The sequence below is a fragment of the Neofelis nebulosa genome, chromosome 15, assembly GCF_028018385.1.
Source record: "Neofelis nebulosa isolate mNeoNeb1 chromosome 15, mNeoNeb1.pri, whole genome shotgun sequence".
In the NCBI taxonomy this organism is placed as follows: Eukaryota; Metazoa; Chordata; class Mammalia; order Carnivora; family Felidae; genus Neofelis; species Neofelis nebulosa.
The window spans coordinates 1,533,572-1,552,925 of record NC_080796.1 but is presented as its reverse complement, the minus strand read 5'-3'; the positions used below and the strand labels follow the sequence as shown (position 1 = coordinate 1,552,925).

The window sequence follows — 19,354 nt, the reverse complement described above, 5'->3', positions numbered from 1 at the left end:
ATTCCATTGCTAGTAGCCAGCAGGAACAATATCAACCTAATATTTTGATCAGTGAGATTTTCCATATGATCCAAAACATTCTTATGTACTACACCTATTGAAATAAGGATTCCTTTTCAGTAGGACAGACATCAAGAGACTGACTTACTAAACTTGTCCTTAATAAGTTTCTCGGAAGATTGTGAATTTGGGCCGCTTGCTGATTGATGGTTGCTTCTGGCCTGGCATGTTGCACTTCTAGCCTAAAATGCAGATCTTAAGGTAATTATTATCATACATAAATTTACAAATATAGCATACAATTTCTGAACAAATGAGGGGATTACAGAAATTCTTAAAATTGTATCAAGAGGAAGATTTGGCAATTGAGCCATTTTCTCGTTGTCTTTTGTGGATAAGGTGCAAAATTGAGATAAAATGTGCCACAATTCTGCATTTCCAAATAACTCAAAGCTGGAATTAGTATCCAGTTTAACAAGGATATACTGGCATAACTAATACATTTATCATACTACATTCCTTATCTGCTTTATAAAAATCAAGCTATTTTCTTTGAGGATTAAATTATACTTTTCCATATGATCTTACGTCTTCTCGGCATATCTTATGGCCTCTGCATGTTGATCCTTTGCTTCTTGCAACTAAAATAAGGAAGAAAATATAATTTTAACTACTGACAATCTAGTAGACCACCATCACCTGTTTCTGTAACTAAATGTTTTTTTTTTTACTTTAGAAGAGAGAGAGAGAGAGAGAGAGAGAGAGAGAACACGCACAAGTGGGGAATAGAGGCAGAGGTAGAGACAGAGAAAATCGTAGGCAGGCTCCAAGCTCAGGGTGAAGCCTGATGTGGGGCTCGGTCTCATGACCGCTCTCATGATGTGGGGTTTAGGATCATGACCTGAGTGGTCACCGTAATTCTAAAGCACGGCAACTTCTGACATTAAGTCCTTGCCCCTTGCTATCTGTGTTTTGAATTGCTCTTAAGGCTTCAAAACCAGATTCTCTAATTCACATTTCCAGCTTTGGCCCCTTTACCTAGGCCATGTGTACTTTTTGCTCTTCCATCTAGATGCTCATAGACAACATCCTCAACCGCACACTCAAAAATCATTACTTGACATGGAGTACCTTTGTAGACAGCTAATCGTGTACATTTTATTTGACGTCTTTTCAGTGTTACTTTGAGTGTGTCTTTCTTTTTGAGTCTTAGGGGGCACCCTTACCCTTAGGATGCTGACCAGCATACTTTGTCTCGCTTTTCTTTATAACACGACATTTATCACAAGGGCTGGATGATCACTTGTTTGTCTTTGTTTCCTTTTGAGTAATTTCTTAGTACATAGAGATTTCAACATATGGAAGTCTTCTGAAGTTCCTTTCAGACGCATACTTGACAATATTGTTAGGAAGGTTAAGTTGGCTAGAGCTACCTCTTCTTCCCAATCCAGATTCTTCACCTCAAAATTGTGTGCATCAAATGTCTTCACCCAGGTATCCCCTGGTATGGGGATTCAGGAGATGATAAGGACCTTCTAGAGAAGTCAGAGCTATGGACTGAGTTGGCTGAAAGCTATCTAAGTTTTTGTTTCACAGGGAACACCTTAAAGTGGCAGACAATTTCATGCCATAACCTTAATTCTTTTCTATGGGAATCTACAGAAAATCCCTCGTTATTCTTTAATAAGCTTCGTCAGTTTCAGATATCCTTACAAATTTTAGTTTTTGAGACCCTAATGATTTCTTCAGGACACAGTAGCAGGACAATGCCTAGGACTCTCATTCATAGAAGACTGGTCAACAGAGAGTCATGTTACTCGCATGAAAAGTTCCCTGTTACTATGTGACTCATTTATAAGATGTCTAGAAAAGAAAATAATTTTCAATGTCTCTTCAGCCACAAAAAGGACCAGTCAACAGAATGTTCTAATTCCCCTGACGGGTATAGCTGTCTAATGAAACTTGCATGTATATTATATAGCTTTTGTGACTGACAGAAACGAGTTGGTCAGTGTATCTACCTCATTGCTCCCACTTAGGATTTACAATGAGAATCCTACAAAGGAGGGTGAGAGTGCGAGGACATTAAGTGTTCTTCTTGGAAAACAGTTGGGGTTTCACTACATATCAATAAATGAGAATCCTGAGTGGCACATTAGTCTTTTCTGAGATTGAATTGTGAAATCTCTGAAAGGCTGATTAACTCAAGTGAGTGGAAAAAGAAAATGAGCTTCTGAACTTGCAATGGTAGGAGCACTATGTTACTAGGTAAGACCCTGACAGAGCAGCCATTTCTCCTTTTTCACTGGCATTTCTTTTCCTTTACAAAATCCAACAAAGAGAGAAGTCCATTCCTTTGAGAAGGACGTTTGCATAAAGACCTGCTAGTCATTCTTGATGAAGAGAATAAATTGCAAACTTGTAATTACAAATTACAACAAATCATCATTAAAATAACCCGTTCTCAAACTCTCACTGAAGGGTTGAGACTACAAGAGAAAGTCAGAATTCAAGATGACATGATCACTCAGATTGTGCGGAAGTTTGAAACACGCTGAACAATATTAGCAGGGACTCTCACACATTTGTATGCCAACGTTCACAGCAGCATTATTAACAGTAGCCAAAAGGTGGACTAAACCAAACGCTCACTGTGGTATATATAAAATGTTGCTTTTTTAGACTCTCACAATGTTTTTATGAAAATCTCACTATAAACATCATTATGAGTTCAATCAATTTCATCTCTATAGAAAAATTCCATCGCTAGTAGCAAATAGCAACAATATCAACCAAATATTTGGATCAGTGAGCCTTTCCATGTGATCCAAAACATTCTTATGTACTACTCCTAGTGAAATACGGATTCCTTTTCAGTAGGACAGACATTAAGAGACCGACTTACCAAACTTGTCTTTAACAAGTTGCTCTGAAGGTTTTGAATTTGGGCGGCTTGTTGTTTGATGGTTTCTTCCTGTCTGGCATTTTGCACTTCTAGCCTAAAATGCAGATCTTAAGATAATTATTCTCACACATAAGTGTAAAACAATACCATATAATATCTGAACAAATGAGGGGATTACAGAAATTCTTTAAATTGTATCAAGAGGAAGATTTGGCAATTGTGCCATTTTTCTCGTGTTTTGTGGATAAGGTGCAAAATAGAGATATAATATCCCCAATATTGCATTTCAAAATAGCTCAAAGCTGGAATTTGTATCCAGCTTAACAATAATATACTGGCATAACAAGTATATTTCTCGTACTACACTGCTTATCTGCTGTATAAATAAGGTATTTTCTGTGAGGTTTAAATTATACTTTGCATATGATCTTACGTCTTCTCCGCATATCTTATGTCCTTTGCCTCTCGATCCTTTGCTTCTTGCAACTAGAATAAAGAAAAAAAATAATTTTAACTACTGACAATCTAGTAAAACACCATCACCTGTTTTTGTAACCAAATGTTATTTTTTTTTTTTTTACTTAGTGGGGCACAGAGAGAGAGAGAGAGAGAACGCCCAAATGGGGAAGGGAGTCATAGGGAGAGACAGAGAAACTCGTAAGCAGGCTCCAAGCTCAGGGTGAAGCCTGATGTGGGTCTCGGTCTCATGACCGGTCTCATGATGTGGAGTTTGGGATCATGACCTAAGCAGAAATTAAGAGTCAGGACGCTCAACCAACAAAGTCACCCAAGTGCCCATGTAACTGAAATCTTATTGGACCCAGCCACACTCGCCCCTACACGCTGATTGATGGCTACTTTTAGGTCATAACAGCAGAGTGGAGCTGCTACAACAGAGACTGTGGCCTACAAAGCCGAAAATGTTTCAATACTCTTCCAGAATAGTTTACCAAACTTACTCTCTTACAAAAACATAACGTTGTTAATGTTTATAAATTATATATGATCAGATAAATATACAAATGTATCTACTGGTCAAGTGGAGGAAATATAGGAAATTACCTTATGGTAAACATTTCTGTTCTCACATTACAAGCACTGCATCAACTATGATTTTAAATATTCACATAGGTGAATGACATTTCTATTCTCGTGATTATGAAACTGAATATGCTATTTTCAGTGACAACGAGATATTTCAGGGAAGAGTTTGACAAGCAGTATCCTAGTAGGAGCCAGAAAGCCTGGGTCTGAATTCCCAATTCTGCTGGATATGAGCTCTATGACCTTGAGCACACTCCCTAATATTTCCATGTCTCAGTCTTTGCATCTGTAAAATGAAGGTAATGACAGCACCTACTGGGGCACCTGAGTGGCTCAGTCGGTTCAGCGTGTTGCTTTTGATTTCTGCTCAGGACATGATCTCAGGGTCATGTGATTAAGCCCCACATCGGGCTCTACGTGGACAGCAAGGAGCCTGCTTGGAATTCTGTCTCTCTCTCTCTCTCTCTCTGTCTCTCTCCCTCTTTCTCACTCTCCCTACCTTCCCCTCCCCACAATCTGTCTCTCTCTCTCTCTCTCTCTCTCTCTCAAAATAAGGAACCTTAAAAAAGTGATCTCAAAATAAATAATAATAGTATCTACCTAACTGGGATCTTGGTAATATAAATTTGGGAAATAATACATGAACAACTTAGAAGGGTACGTGGCACATAGTCAGCTCTAAGTGTATGCATTTAGCATGATTACTGTCGCTGTATTTTGCGTTCCAATACAATGAGATAGTTTAGGCAGGTGGCATGCCAATACAAGTGGTCCCCTAGACAAATTATACTGAAGTTATTCTTCTTCATATCACCGCAAGTGGCAGCAAATGGGGAGGATGAGGCCCAGAATCTCTCCTCAGTACTTCACACAACTTTCGCCAATGCCACTAGCAAACAGTACTTTTTTTTCCTCTTATAATACTTTCAACTAACATCCTCTCTATACCCTCAGTGGACAATGCTCACGAAGTACAAATAGCACCGCCTAGACTGAGTAGTAGATGCTTTACATGACCATCAGAGGGAAGGGAAAGCCACTGATATGGAAATAATGGAGTCTTGCTAAACCAAAGTTCCTCAATCATTTCATGCCCATACTGTTTACGTTAGGCTGCTTTAGCAGGTACTCTGGTGAAGAGATTAAGGCTTTGTGGTGATAGCATATCAGAAAAGCTGGCCCCAGAGCTTTGCATCTGGTAAAGTGCTACACATCTGTAAATCCCAGCACCAGCTGTATAAGGAAGAAAGATTTCAATTTCTCCTTTTCTATTAACCATTTGCTTAAGTTGGAATCTTTCTCCATCTATCACGCTGCTTCTCCCCTTGCAGTGGACTCGAACATTCTTTAATGAATCATCTCATCTACAGATTCAAGTTTTCTTCACTTATTTCCTTCTTTTACACTAAAATCTAACTTTCAATCCAATCATTCCACTAAGAAAATTTGAGGGTCATAAAGGACCTTTTTTTAAAAAAAAATTGTTAAAGTCTTTATTCTGCTTCACTTCTCAGCAGCAGCTGAGAAAAATGATCATGCCATCCCTCTGCGCTTCTATCCCCACCTTATTTCTGAAGGACGGCAACCCCTGACATTAAATCCTTGCCCCTTGCTATCTGTGTTTTGAATTGCTCTTAAGGCTTCAAAACCAGATTCTCTAATTCACATTTCCAGCTTTGCGCCTTTACCTAGGCCATGTGTACTTTTTGCTCTTCCGTCTAGGTGCTCATAGACAACATCCTCAACCGTCCGCTCAAAAATCATTACTTGACATGGAGTACCTTTGTAGAAGGCTAACCGTGTACATTTTATTTGGACTCTTTTTGGTGTTACTTTGAGTGTGTCTTTCTTATTGAGTCTTACGGGACACCTTTACCCTTAGGATGCTGACGAGCACACTTTGTCTCGCTTTTTTTTATAACACGACATTTATCACAAGGGCGGGATGATCACTGGTTTGCCTTTGTTTCCTTTTGAGTAATTTCTTCGTCCATAGAGATTTCAACTTACGGAAGTCTTCTGAAGTTCCTTTCAGACGCATACTTGACAATATTATTAGGAAGGTTAAGTTGGCTAGAGCTACCTCTTCTTCCCAATCCAGATTCTTCACCTCAAAATTGTGTGCATCAAATATCTTCACCCAGGTAGCCCCTGGTTTGGGGATTCAGGAGATAAGGACCTTCTAGAGAAGTCAGACCTATGGACTGAGTTGGCCAAATGCAATCTTCAGTGTTTGATTCACAGAGACCTTAAAGTGGCAGGTAATTTCATGCCATAACCCTAATTCCTTTCTATAGAGATGTAGAGAAAATCCCCCATTATTCTTTAATAAGCTTCATCAGTTTTGGATATCCTTACAAATTTTAGTTTTTGAGACCTTAATGATTTCTTTAGGACACAGCAGGACAATGCCTAGCACTGTCATTCATAGAAGACTGATCAACAGAGTGTCCTATTACTCGCATGAAAAGTTCCCTATTACAATGTGACTCATTAATAAGACGTATAGAAAAGAAAGTAATTTTCAATGTCCCTTCAGTCATAAAAAGGACCAGTCAACACCATGTTCTAGTTCTGCTGATGGGTATAGCTGTCTAATGAAACTTGCATGTATATTATATAGCTTTTGCGACTGACAGAAACGAGTTGGTCAGTGTATCTACCTCATTGCTCCCACTTACGATTTACAATGAGAATCCTACAAACGAGGGTGAGAGTGGGATGTCATTCACTGTTCCGCTTGGAAAACAGTTGGGGTTTCACTACATATCAATAAATGAGAATCTTGAATGGCACATTAGTCTTTTCTGAAATTGAATTCTGAAATCTCTGAAAGGCTGATTAACTCAAGTGAATGGAAAAAAAAATGAGTTTCTGATCTTGCAATGGTAGGAGCACTATGTTACTAGGTAAGACCCTGACAGAGCAGCCATTTCTCCTTTTTTACTGGCATTTCTTTTCCTTTACCAAATCCAACAAAGAGAAAAGGATATTCTTTGGGAAGGACGTTTGCATAATGACCTGCTAGTCATTGTTGATGAAGAGAATAAGTTGCAAATTTGTAATTATAAATTACAACATATCATCATTAAAAGAACTCTTTCTGAAACTCTCACTAAAGGGTTGGGTTTACAACAGAAACTCAGAATGCCAGATGAAATGATCTCTCAAAGACTGGGGACGTTTGAAACATGCTGAAAAATATTAGCAGGGACTCACACATCTGTATGCCAATGTTCACAGCGCCTTTATATACAATAGCCAAAAGGAGGACTAAATCAAATGCTCACTGTGGTATATATAAAATGTTGCTCTTAGATTCTCACAATATTTTTATTTAAATCTCACTACAAACATCATTACTTTATGAATTCAATCAACTTCATCTATAGAGAAGAATTACATCACTAGTAGCAAGAAGAAACAATATCAACCAAATATTTTGATCAGTGAAATTTTCCATATGATCCAAAACATTCTTATGTACTACTACTAGTGACATAAGGATTCCTTTTCAGGACAATCATGAAGAGATCGACTTACCAAACTTGCCTTTAGCAAGTTGCTCTGAAGATCTTGAATTTGGGCTGCTTGATGTTTGATGGTTGCTTCTTGCCTGGCATTTTTAACCTTTAGCCTAAAATGCAGATCTTAAGATAATTATTCTCACACATAATTTTAAAACTGTATCGTGTAATTTCTGAACAAGTGAGGGTATTACAGAAATTCTTAAAATTGTATCAAGAGGATGATTTGGCAATTGTGCCAATTTTCTCGTTGTGTTTTGTGGTAATGGTGCAAAATTGAGAGATAAGATGCCAAAATTTTGCATTTCAAAATAGCTCAAAGCTGGAATTCGTATCCAGCTTAACAATGATATACTCGCATAACTAATACATTTCTCATAGTACACTCCTTATCTGCTTTATAAATAAACAAGTTATTTTCTGTGAGGTTTAAATTATACTTTAGCATATGATCTTTAATCTTCTCAGCGTATCTTACGGCCTCTGCATGTCGTTCCTGTGCTTCTTGTAACTAAAATAAAGAAAAAAATAATACTTTCAAATACTGTCAATCTAGTTGAACACCATCACCTGTTTGTGTAACTAAATGGTTTTTTTTTTGTTGTTGTTATTTTGTACTTGAAAGAGAGACAGAGAGGGAGAGAGCACACACAAGTGGGAAGGGAGTCAGAGGGAGAGACAGAGAAAAAGGGAAGCAGGCTGCAAGCTCAGGGCAAAGCCTGATGTGGGGCTCGGTCTCATGACCAGTCTCATGATGTGGGGTTTGGGATCATGAGCTGAGTGGAAATTAAGAGTCAGGACGCTCAACCAACTAAGCCGCCTAAGCACCCCTGTAACTAAAATCTTATTGGACCCAGCCACACTCTCCTCTACATGCTGAATGATGGCTACTTTTAGGGCATAACAAAAGAGTTCAGCTTCTACAACAGAGACTATGGCCTACAAAGCCGAAAACATTTCAATACTGGTACAGAACAGTTTACCAATCTTACTCTCCTACAAAAACATAACATTGTTAATGTTTTTAAATTATATATGATCAGATAAAAACACAAATGTATCTACTGGTCAAATGGAGGAAATATAGGAAATTACCTTATGGTAAACATTTCTGTTTTCATATTTCAAGCACCATATCAACTATGATTTTCAATATTCACATAGGTGAATGACATTGCTGTTCTCGTGATTATCAAACTGAACATGCTGTTTTCAGTGACAACGAGATATTTCATGGAAGAGTCTGACAAGCAGTATCCTAGTAGGAGCCAGAAAGCCTGGGTCTGAATTCCCAATTCTGCTGGTTATGAGCTGTATGACCTTAAGCACACTACCTAAAACTTCCGTGTCTCAGTCTCTAAATCTGTAAAATGAAAGTAATAACAGCACCTACTGGGGTACCTGAGTGGCTCAGTCGGTTCAGCGTGTTGCTCTTGATTTCTGCTCAGGACATGACCTCAGAGTCACGTGATTGAGCCCCACATCCAGCTCTGCGTGGATAGCGAGGAGCCTGCTTGGCATTCTCTCTCTCTCTCTCTCTCTCTCTCTCTCTCTCTCTCTCTCCCTCTCTCTCTCCCTACCTGCTCTTCCCACAATCTCTCTCTGTCTCTCTCTCTGTCTCTCAAAATAAAGAATCTTATAAAAGTGATCTGAAAAATAAATAATAATAGGATCTACCTCACTGGGATCTTGGGAATATAAAATTAGGAAATAATATGTGAACAACTTAGAAGAGTACGTGGCACATAGCTCTAAGTGTATGCCTTTAGCATGATTACTGTTGCTGTATTTTGTGTTCCAATACAATGAGATAGTTAAGGCAGGTGGCATGCCAATACAAGTGGTCCCCTAGACAAATTATACTGAAGTCATTCTTCATACCACCGCAAGTGGCAGCAAATGGGGAGCATGAGGCCCAGAATCTCTCCTCAGTACTTCACACAACTTTCACCAATGCCACTAGCAAACAGTACTTTTTTTCCCCACTTATAATACTTTTAACTAACTCCCTCTCTATACTACTCAGTGGACAATACTCACGGACTACGGTACAAATAGCACCTCTTACATTGAGTAATAGATGCTTTACATGACCATCAGAGGCAAGGGAAAGCCACTGACATGGAAATAATGGAGTCTTGCTAAACCAAAGTTCCTCAATCATTTCATGCCCACACTGTTTACATTAGGCTGCTTTAGTAGGTACTCTGATGAGGAGATTAAGGTTTTGTAACAACATATCAGAAAAGCTGGCCCCAGAGCTTTGCAGTTGGTAAAGTGCTACACATCTGTAAATCACAGCACCAGCTGCATAAGGAAGAAAGATTTCAATTTCTCCTTTTCTATTAACCATTTGCTTAACTTTTGAAGCTTTGTCCATCTATCACGCTGCTTCTCCCCTTGCAGTGGACTCGAATATTCCTTAATGTATCGTCTCATCCACAGATTCAAGCTTTCTTCACTTATTTCCTTCTTTTACACTAAAATCTAACTTTCACTCCTGTCATTCCACTAAGACATTTTGAAGGTCATCATGAACATCTTATTTTTTTTTTAATTTTATTAAGGTCTCTATCCTGCTTACTTCACTTTTCAGCAGCAGGTGAGAAAAATGACCATGCCATCCCTCTGCTCTTTTAACCACACCTTATTTCTGAAGTACGGCAACCCCTGACATTAAGTCCTTGCCCCTTGCTATCTGTGTTTTGAATTGCTCTTAAGGCTTCAAAACCAGATTCTCTAATTCACATTTCCAGCTTTGGCCCCTTTACCTAGGCCATGTGTACTTTTTGCTCTTCCATCTAGGTGCTCATAGACAACATCCTCAACCGCGCACTCAAAAAATCATAACTTGACATGGAGTACCTTTGTAGACAGCTAATCGTGTACATTTTATTTGGACTCTTTTCGGTGTTACTTTGAGTGTGTTTTTCTTATTGAGTCTTAGGGAGCACCCTTACCCTTAGGATGCTGACCAGCATACTTTGTCTCGCTTTTTTTTATAACACGACATTTATCACAAGGGCGGGATGATCACTGGTTTGCCTTTGTTTCCTTTTGAGTAATTTCTTCATCCATAGAGATTTCAACTTACAGAAGTCTTCTGAAGTTCTTTTCAGACCCATACTTGACTATATTGTTAGGAATGTTAAGTTGGCTAGAGCTACCTCTTCTTCCCAATCCAGATTCTTCACCTCAAAATTGTGTGCATCAAATATCTTCACCCAGGTAGCCCCTGGTTTGGGGATTCAGGAGATAAGGACTTTCTAGAGAAGTCAGAGCTATGGACTGAGTTGGCTGAAAGCTATCTTTTTGTTTCACAGGGAACACTTTAAAGTGGCAGATAATTTCATGCCATAACCCTAATTCATTTCTATAGGGATCTACAGAAAATCCCTCGTTATTCTTTAATAAGCTTCATCAGTTTCGGATATCCTTACAGATTATAGTTTTTGAGACCTTAATGATTTCTTTAGGACACAGCAGGACAATGCCTAGCACTCTCATTCATAGAAGACTGATCAACCCAGTATCATGTTACTCGCATGAAAAGTTCCCTAATACAATGTGACTCATTAATAAGACGTCTAGAAAAGGAGTAATTCTCAATGTCTCTTCAGCCACAAAAAGGACCAGTCAACAGAATGTTCTAGTTCCCCTGACGGGTATAGCTGCCTAATGAAACTTGCATGTATATTATATAGCTTTTGTGACTGACAGAAACAAGTTGGTCAGTGTATCTACCTCATTGCTCCCACTTACGATTTACAATGAGCATCCTCCAAACGAGGGTGAGAGTGGGATGACATTAACTGTTCTTCTTGGAAAACAGTTGTGGTTTCACTACATATCAATTAATGAGAATCCTGAATGGCACATTAGTCTTTTCTGAGATTGAATTGTGAAATCTCTGAAAGTCTGATTAACTCACGTGAATGGAAAAAAAAAATGAGTCTGAACTTGTAATGGTAGGAGCACTATGTTACTAGGTAAGACCCTGACAGAGCAGCCATTTCTCCTTTTTCAATGGCATTTCTTTTCCTTTACAAAATCCAACAAGGAGAAAAGTCCATTCCTTTGAGAAGGACGTTTGCATAATGATCTGCCAGTCATTGTTAATGAAGAGAATAAATTGCAAACTTGTAATTACAAATTACAACAAATCATCATTAAAATAACCGTTCTCAAACTCTCACTGAAGGGATGAGATTACAAGAGAATGTCAGAATTCAAATTCAAATGATCACTCAAAGATTGGGGACGTTTGAAACACGCTGAAAAATAGTAGCAGGGACTCTCACACATCTGTATGCCAACGTTCACAGCAGCATTATTAACAGTAGCCAAAGGTGGACTAAAACAAATGCTCAATGTGGTATATATAAAATGTTGCTTTTTTTAGATTCTCACAATGTTTTTTATGAAAATCTCACTATAAACATCATTACTTTATGAGTTCAATCAACTTCATCTATATAGAAGAATTACATCACTAGTAGCAAGTAGGAACAATATCAACCAAACCTTTGCAGCAGTGAGATTTTCCATGGGATCCAAAACATTCTTATGTACTACTACTAGTGAAATACTGATTCCTTTTCAGTAGGATAGACATTAAGAGATCGACTTACCAAACTTGTCTTTATCACGTTGCTCTCAAGATATTGAATTTGGGCCGCTTGATGTTTGATGGTTGCTTCTTGTGTGGCATTTTTAACCTGTAGCCTAAAATGCAGATCTTAAGATAATTATTCTCACACATAAATTTAAAACAACATCACATACTTTCTGAACAAATGAGGGTATTACAGAAATCCTTAAAATTTTGTCAAGAGGAAGATTTCGGAATTGTGCCATTTTTCTCATTGTGTTTTGTGGATAAGGTGCAAAATTGAGAGATAATATGCCACAATTCTGTATTTAAAAATAGCTCAAAGCTGGAATTTGTATCCAGCTTAACAATGATATACTGGCATAACTAATACATTTCCCATACTACACTGTTTATCTGCTTTATAAATAAACAAGTTATTTTCTGTGAGGCTTAAATTATACTTTTGCACATGATCTTTCTTCTCCGCAGCATATCTTACGGCCTCTCCATGTCGTTCCTGTTCTTCTTGCAACTAAAATAGAGAAAAAATAATTTTAACCACTGAAAATCTAGTAGAACACCATCATCTGTTTCTTTAATTTTTTTTGACTTGAGAGAGAGAGCATGCAGAAGTGGGGAAGAGAGACAGAGGGAGAGACAGAGAAAATGGTAAGCAGGCTGCTAGCTCAGGGCAAAGCCTGATGTGGGGCTCGGTCTCATGACCAGTCTCATGATGTGGGATTTGGGATCATGACCTGAGTGGAAATTAAGAGTCAGGACCTCAGCCAACTAACCCGCCCAAGTGCCGCTTGTAAGTAAAATATTTTTGGAGCCAGCCACCCTCTCCTCTACATGCTGATTGATGGCTACTTTGAGGTCATAACAAAAGAGTTCAGCTTCTACAACAGAGACTATGGCCTACAAAGATGAAATGTTTCAATACTCTTACAGAATAGTTTACCAACCTTACTCTCCTACAAAAACATAACGTTGTTAATGTTTTTAGATTATATATGATCACATAAATGTACAAATGTATCTATTGGTCAAATGGAGGAAATATAGGAATTTACCTTATGGTAAACATTTCTATTTTCATATTCCAAGCACCACATCAACTATGATTTTACATATTCACATAGGTGAATTACGTTCCTATTCTCGTGATTGTGAAACTGAACACACTGTTTTCAGTGACAAGATATTTCATGGAAGAATTTGAGAAGCAATATCCTAGTAGGGGCCAGAATGCCTGGGTCTGATTCCCCAGTTCTGCTCATTATGAGCTGTATGACCTTGAGCACACTACCTAAAACTTCCATGTCTCAATCTCTGCATCTGTAAAATGAAGGTAATAATAGCACCTACTGGGGCACCTGAATGGCTCAGTCGGTTCAGTGTCTGGCTCTTGATTTCAGCTCAGGACATGATCACAGGGTCATGTGATTGAGCCCCACATCGAGCTGTGCATGGACAGTGAGGAGCCTGCTTGGGATTCTCTCTCTCTCCCTTTCTCTCTCTCCCTACATGCCCTTCCCCCAAATCTCTCTGTCTCTCTGTCTCTTTGTCTCTCTCAAAACAAAGGACTTTAAAAAAGTGATCTCAAAATAAATAATAGTATCTACCCCACTGGGATGTTGGGAAGATTACATTAGGAAATAATAGATGAACAACTTAGAAGGGTACGTGGCACATGGTCAGCTCTAAGTGTCTGCATGTAGCATGATTATTGTTGCTGTAGTTTGTGTTCCAATACAATGTGATAGTTTAGGCAGGTGGCCTGCCAAAACAAGTTTTCCCCTATACAAATTATACTGAGGTTATTCTTCATTCCACCGCAAGTGGTAGCAAATGGGGAGCATGAGGCCCAGAATCTCTCCTCAGTACTTCAAAAAACTTTGCCAATGCCACTAGCCAACAGTACTTTTTTCCACTTATAATCATTTTAACTTACTTCCTCTCTATACCACTGAGTGGAGAATGCTCACAGACTACGGTACAAATAGCACATCCTTGACTGAGTAGTAGATCCTTTACATGACCATCAGAGGCAAGGGAAAGCCAATGACATGGAAACAAACGAGTCTTGAGAAACTAAAGTTCCTCCATCATTTCATGTCCATACTGTTTACGTTAGGCTGCTTTAGCATGTACTCTGATGAAGAGATTAAGGGTTTGTGGTAAAAGCATATCAGAAAAGCTGTCCCCAGATATTTGCATTGGTAAAGTGATACAAATCTGTAAATCACAGTTCTGGCTGTGTAAGAAAGAAAGACAAATTTAGCATGCTTTTTCATAGTGAGAGGGGAAAAAAAACCTAAACATTTGATTGAACATTTCTCCTCTATTTGATTAAGTGCTTTCATTAATAGTTTTACTTATATAAGTGTGTGTGTGTGTGTGTGTGTGTATAGAGATATACACACATTTTTTAACGTTTATTTTTTGATACAGAGCACGAGTCTGAGTGGCTCAGAACGTGAGGGACACAACGGATCCAATGCAGGCTCTGCTGACAGCAGAAAGCCCGATGCAGGGCTCCATCTCAAGAACATGGAGATCATGACCTGAGCCAAAGGCAGACTCTGATAGGACTGGAGCCAGCCAGCACCCCTCAATTTAGTATTTCATTTCTTAGCATACATTTAGAATAAAAGCTTTGTTATACCAATGTTTCCAAGAAGAATTTATTGATACGGCATAAAGTACTTAATTTTATCGGAAAAACTGTTAGGTTAAAATATTTTCAATTTATACAAGGATAAGTACCACACGTATCAAATATTACTATCCCTTAAATTTATACTTAGGAAGACGGAATTACCTGTCATGAAAAAATAAAAATAATGTCAAATAAAGGACTAAATTGTTCTGCACAGGCTAGATGACAAGTGTCAAGAGAGTTAAAGCTAATGGGAGTTAGAACAGTCAGAGAAAGTTCATTGGAAAGGAGACTGTGAGCCAAGTCTGAATAACATAGGTTTACTCAAGGGGAACAGAAACTAAAAAGACAGTAAGGACAGCATGAGTAATGGCTGAGAGATGGTGAAATCAACCCAATTAACTCAGAGGATAAAATCTGATGGCAGAGACATTAAAAACGGATGTCCACACAAGAACTACATAAATGTTCATAAGCAGCAGTATTAATAGGCAAGAAGTGGACACAACCCAAAGGTCCATCAACTGATGAATGAACAAGGGCCTTAACCCACAATGGAGTACTGTTGACAATAAAAAGAAATGAAGCACTGATATAAGCTGTAATCAACACAGATGAACCCAGAAAACATTAAGTAAAGGTAGCTAGTCCCAAAGGACCACACGTTGTGTGACTCCATTTATATGAAATATTCACAAGAGGCAACGCCATTGAGAGACCAAGTAGTAGACTGGTGGTTGCCTGAGGCTGGGGGCAACGGGGAAGGGTTTCCTTTCAGGGTGAGGAAAACATTCTACTTGATGGCAGTGATGGTTGCACGAGTGTACACAGAGACAGTGAACTGTGCGTGGCAAATGGGTGATTTTTATGGTATGTGTATTGTACCTCAAAATAGCTTTAAAAAAACCCAATGGCAGGACACAGAGAATGTTCTTAATTCTCGCTTTTGGGTGTCCATACTACACATGATCTGAATATTTCCGTGCTTTGACAATATGTCTAAAAGGCAAAGAAAATGAAGGAAATGCCGAAGTTCAAGTGGTTTGTTAAGTGATCTTTCTGTACATGTCATCCTGAAATCAATATGCATTCTTCTCAAAAGTGAAGATGAGAACTAAGACAATTATCTGAAACATTCCATTAAACATTATCTTCTGATTTGATCCAGCTTGCCTCATCGTAATAGAGATATCATTAAAAAACATTGTTTAGTAGGGGACAAAAGTCTCTTGGGACACCTGGGTGGCTACGTCAGTTAAGTGTCCAATTCTTGCTTTCAGCTCAGGTCATGATCTCATGGTTCATGAGACTGAGCCTCACACTGGCTCTACACTGACAGCATGGAGCCTGCTTGGGATTCTCTCTCTCTCCTCTCTCTGCCCCTCCCCTGTTAACACACACGCACACACTCTCTCTCACTCTTTTTCTCTCAAAATAAATAAATAAAATGTAAAAAAAATTTTAAATTAAAGAAAGAACGAAAAAAGTCTTTCAATTTCTGTGAGGAAGGATACAAAAGCCTCAACTTTCCTAAAAGTATTATAAGAAAATAATGTATAACACAAATAGGAGAAGGAAAGGCAGAAGTTTACAAAATAAATGCATTGTAAAGATACTAAAATCATAATAAATTAATTATAATGAAAATACCAAAGAAAGCGGTCCATGGAAATTGGTATCCTAAAACACTTTATATTATTTAACCAGCTATAAGTTAGCTGTTGACAGGTTACATTTACTACATACCTGACTTCTGATTTGAGCTAATTTCTTCTTGAGATCCCGTGTTTCATCTTCCAGACAAAGATATGATGTAACCTCTGGGGAAGCCTCTGACATAGACTGTTTCTTCAGAGTATCAGCCAGTTCTTGTTGAAGTTGTCTTGCAACTACCTAATAAGACATTTCTGTTACTGATTTTCTAAATCATCTTATCATTAAATTATGTTAATAATAGACAACTCTCACATACGTACTTTGAGAAATATCAACACACACATCAACTCACCGTCTTTTTGTAACACATACACATTCCTGTTCACTGAATTCAGTTAAAGACACAAAAGGTATTATCTCCCTGCCTAGTTCTGATTTTTTTATGGTGTCTCTTTCCAGTCTTAGCACGACAATTTCATCCTGCAACATGTGGTTTTTATGCAACCGATCTTGTGTTTTCTCCTGATTATCAGAAAGCTAAGTAAAACCAAGCACATTTTCAGATAGCACTCAATAAAATGGCAGTATCATGATTTTCTTTGAAATTAAAGTATAATCTGTGTTTAAACAATGAAAAGGTTGCAGGGGGTGCCAGTGTGGTTCAGTTGGTTGAGTGTCTGACTCTTGATTTTGGCTCAGGGAATGATCTCACATTCTGTGGGTTCAAGCCCCGCATCAGGCTCTGTGCTGACAGTCAGGAGCCTGCTCAGGATTCTCGCTCTCTCTCTCCCTGCCCCTCCCCTTCTTGCATTCTCTCTCTCTCTCTCTCTCTAATGAATAAAGAAACATGAAAAGAAAGAAAGAAAGAAAGAAAGAAGAAACAAAGAAAGAAAGAAAAGAAAAGAAGGAAGGAAGGAAGGAAGGTTACAGTAAGTGAATATCCAACTGGAAAAAAATAAAGTTGGCTCCAAATCTCAAATTTTAGACAAGCATAAGTTCCCAAAAGTTCAGAACTTTAACTGAAGATAATGAAGGCATGAAAGTTAAAAAGTCTTTGTGAGAAAAGTGTTCAGAATCTCAGAATTGGAAAAGCCTTTCTCTGATTTACAACAAACCAGAAGGCCTAAAATAAAAGATTAATAAATCTGACTATACTTAAAAATTGAGTTTACAGTAGGTATCGAACACAGCGACCCCACAGTACAATCCTTAGCTCTGCATATACTCGGACAGATTAAATTTCCTAAAATTCTTCTTTCCTGAGAATATTTCATAGATATCTACTTTGCTACCATTTCTATAGTCAGTTATAAGAATTATATCTATTGATAACTGAAAAATCTAGGCACTGTACTATAATAGAAACACTTCTACATACATCAATGAACTCATTTGGTTATCACAATTCTAGAATGGAGAGATTAAAACGGTGAGCTGCAGGACTCTCCCCAGGTCTTCTCACTCCACAACTAGTGCTCTTGCACCAACCACTGCCACTTCTCTAGTGTAAATACACAAGTACGAAAGAAGTCTTGTATTTCAAAATACTCATAGGAAATAAGGTGAAATTTATACATCTCTTAGAAAACCATGAGATTATTTACTGCTGTAATAACTTGCATTTCCTCTTCATGTTGAAAACAGTAATAAATATAAAAGAGGGGAAATACACTCAGCTATTTTATTAGGAATAAAATACCTATCAATAAATTATCATTAAGTATATACCACAGCATACCATTGTTATCAAAAGTTCCTTGTAATGAAATAGGATGCTACTTGAAGCAAAACTGTTACTTTTCTCAAAAGTAGGAGACTTGATACCGAACATATGATCAGTGAACTGGCTACACTTGTCCTCCTGTCCATTAGCGGAAGTGTTCAACTAACCTATTAATATATCAAGGCAGTGAAGTAACTGTTCAAAACTAAAACGCATGTTGCTAGTAGCAATAGTATTGAGATTAGGGAAAGCTCATCGATTCCTACAGAAAGTAATAAAAGCCTCTCCTTTGGATGAGGACATTATGAATGTCACTAATTGTTGCAGACAAATGCATTTAATCAAGAATATTATTTTATCCAGCGAAGCAGAAATGCCACCATCCCCCATGCCCCTCCGCAAAATATATGTGCTTTTAAAATCCTCTATAGTTTCCATGATGAACAGAGTTCAGTTTCATATATATATATATATATATATATATATATATATTTATTTATTTATAAACACACACGGAGTAAAAGTAATAATAACTAAAACATAGAATGTATACAAATACATACACACATGTACTTCAAAATAACTAAAGAAGATACCTTAGAACTAGTTTTCTTATGAGCCATTTCTAGCTCCTTTTGCTTGTAAAGATGATTGTTTAGACTTCCATCTGGTAAGACTCTGGCCTTCTGATCTGGAGAAAGTTGCCACTGAGTGTCACTGCGCTCTTCTACAACCTGGAGACACATTTCATTATGATTCTGGTCTCATACCGTTAAAAAAAAAAAGGTCAAAAGCTGAAGTGGAGAACTTTAAAAAAAATGTTCAAAAGAACATAATCCCATGTTTTAATTTATTTTAAACCTAAATAATATATCTTGAGTCAAAGGGATACTATAAAATATATGTGTATAATATTACACTATGTAATATGGATGGAAATACAGTTTTTATCAAAAACTGATTTACCTGATTTTTGGTGGCCTTCAATTCCATGTTTAGCGTTCTAAGAGCGAGTTCAACTTGTTGTTTTGTTTCAACTTCTTTCTTATATTCGTCTTCTTTTCTTCTTAACTTTTCCCTAATATTTTCATATAACATATCAGCATTTCTTCTTTCTTCTTCTTCTTCTTGTTTTAAGGTACATCTGCAATTACATGTGCTTCTTTTAAAATTTGCTTTGTTAGACATAAAAAGTTCATTTTATGATCTGGTTCCACATAAGTTGGCTTATTATCCAAATGAA

At 37.7% G+C, this 19,354-nt stretch overlaps 1 protein-coding gene and 1 long non-coding RNA gene across 2 annotated transcripts in view; both read right to left on the bottom strand.

Moving 5' to 3' along the window:
• LOC131495870 (ankyrin repeat domain-containing protein 26-like) overlaps positions 1-19,354 on the bottom strand; it is a 181,545-nt gene that overhangs the window by 24,211 nt on the left and 137,980 nt on the right. Inside the window, exons 17-20 of the mRNA XM_058701044.1 lie at positions 19,078-19,255; positions 16,479-16,625; positions 12,532-12,602; positions 12,108-12,201 (exon numbers count right to left, since the gene is read on the bottom strand). Of these exons, the coding sequence (XP_058557027.1) occupies positions 12,108-12,201; positions 12,532-12,602; positions 16,479-16,625; positions 19,078-19,255 (490 nt within the window). The remainder of the gene's footprint in view (positions 1-12,107; positions 12,202-12,531; positions 12,603-16,478; positions 16,626-19,077; positions 19,256-19,354) is intronic.
• LOC131495972 (uncharacterized) lies at positions 154-3,468 on the bottom strand. The gene is made up of 4 exons (XR_009254227.1): positions 3,339-3,468; positions 2,906-2,999; positions 589-641; positions 154-242 (listed from the first exon to the last, which is right to left on the bottom strand). It is a non-coding gene; the product is annotated as an uncharacterized LOC131495972 (long non-coding RNA).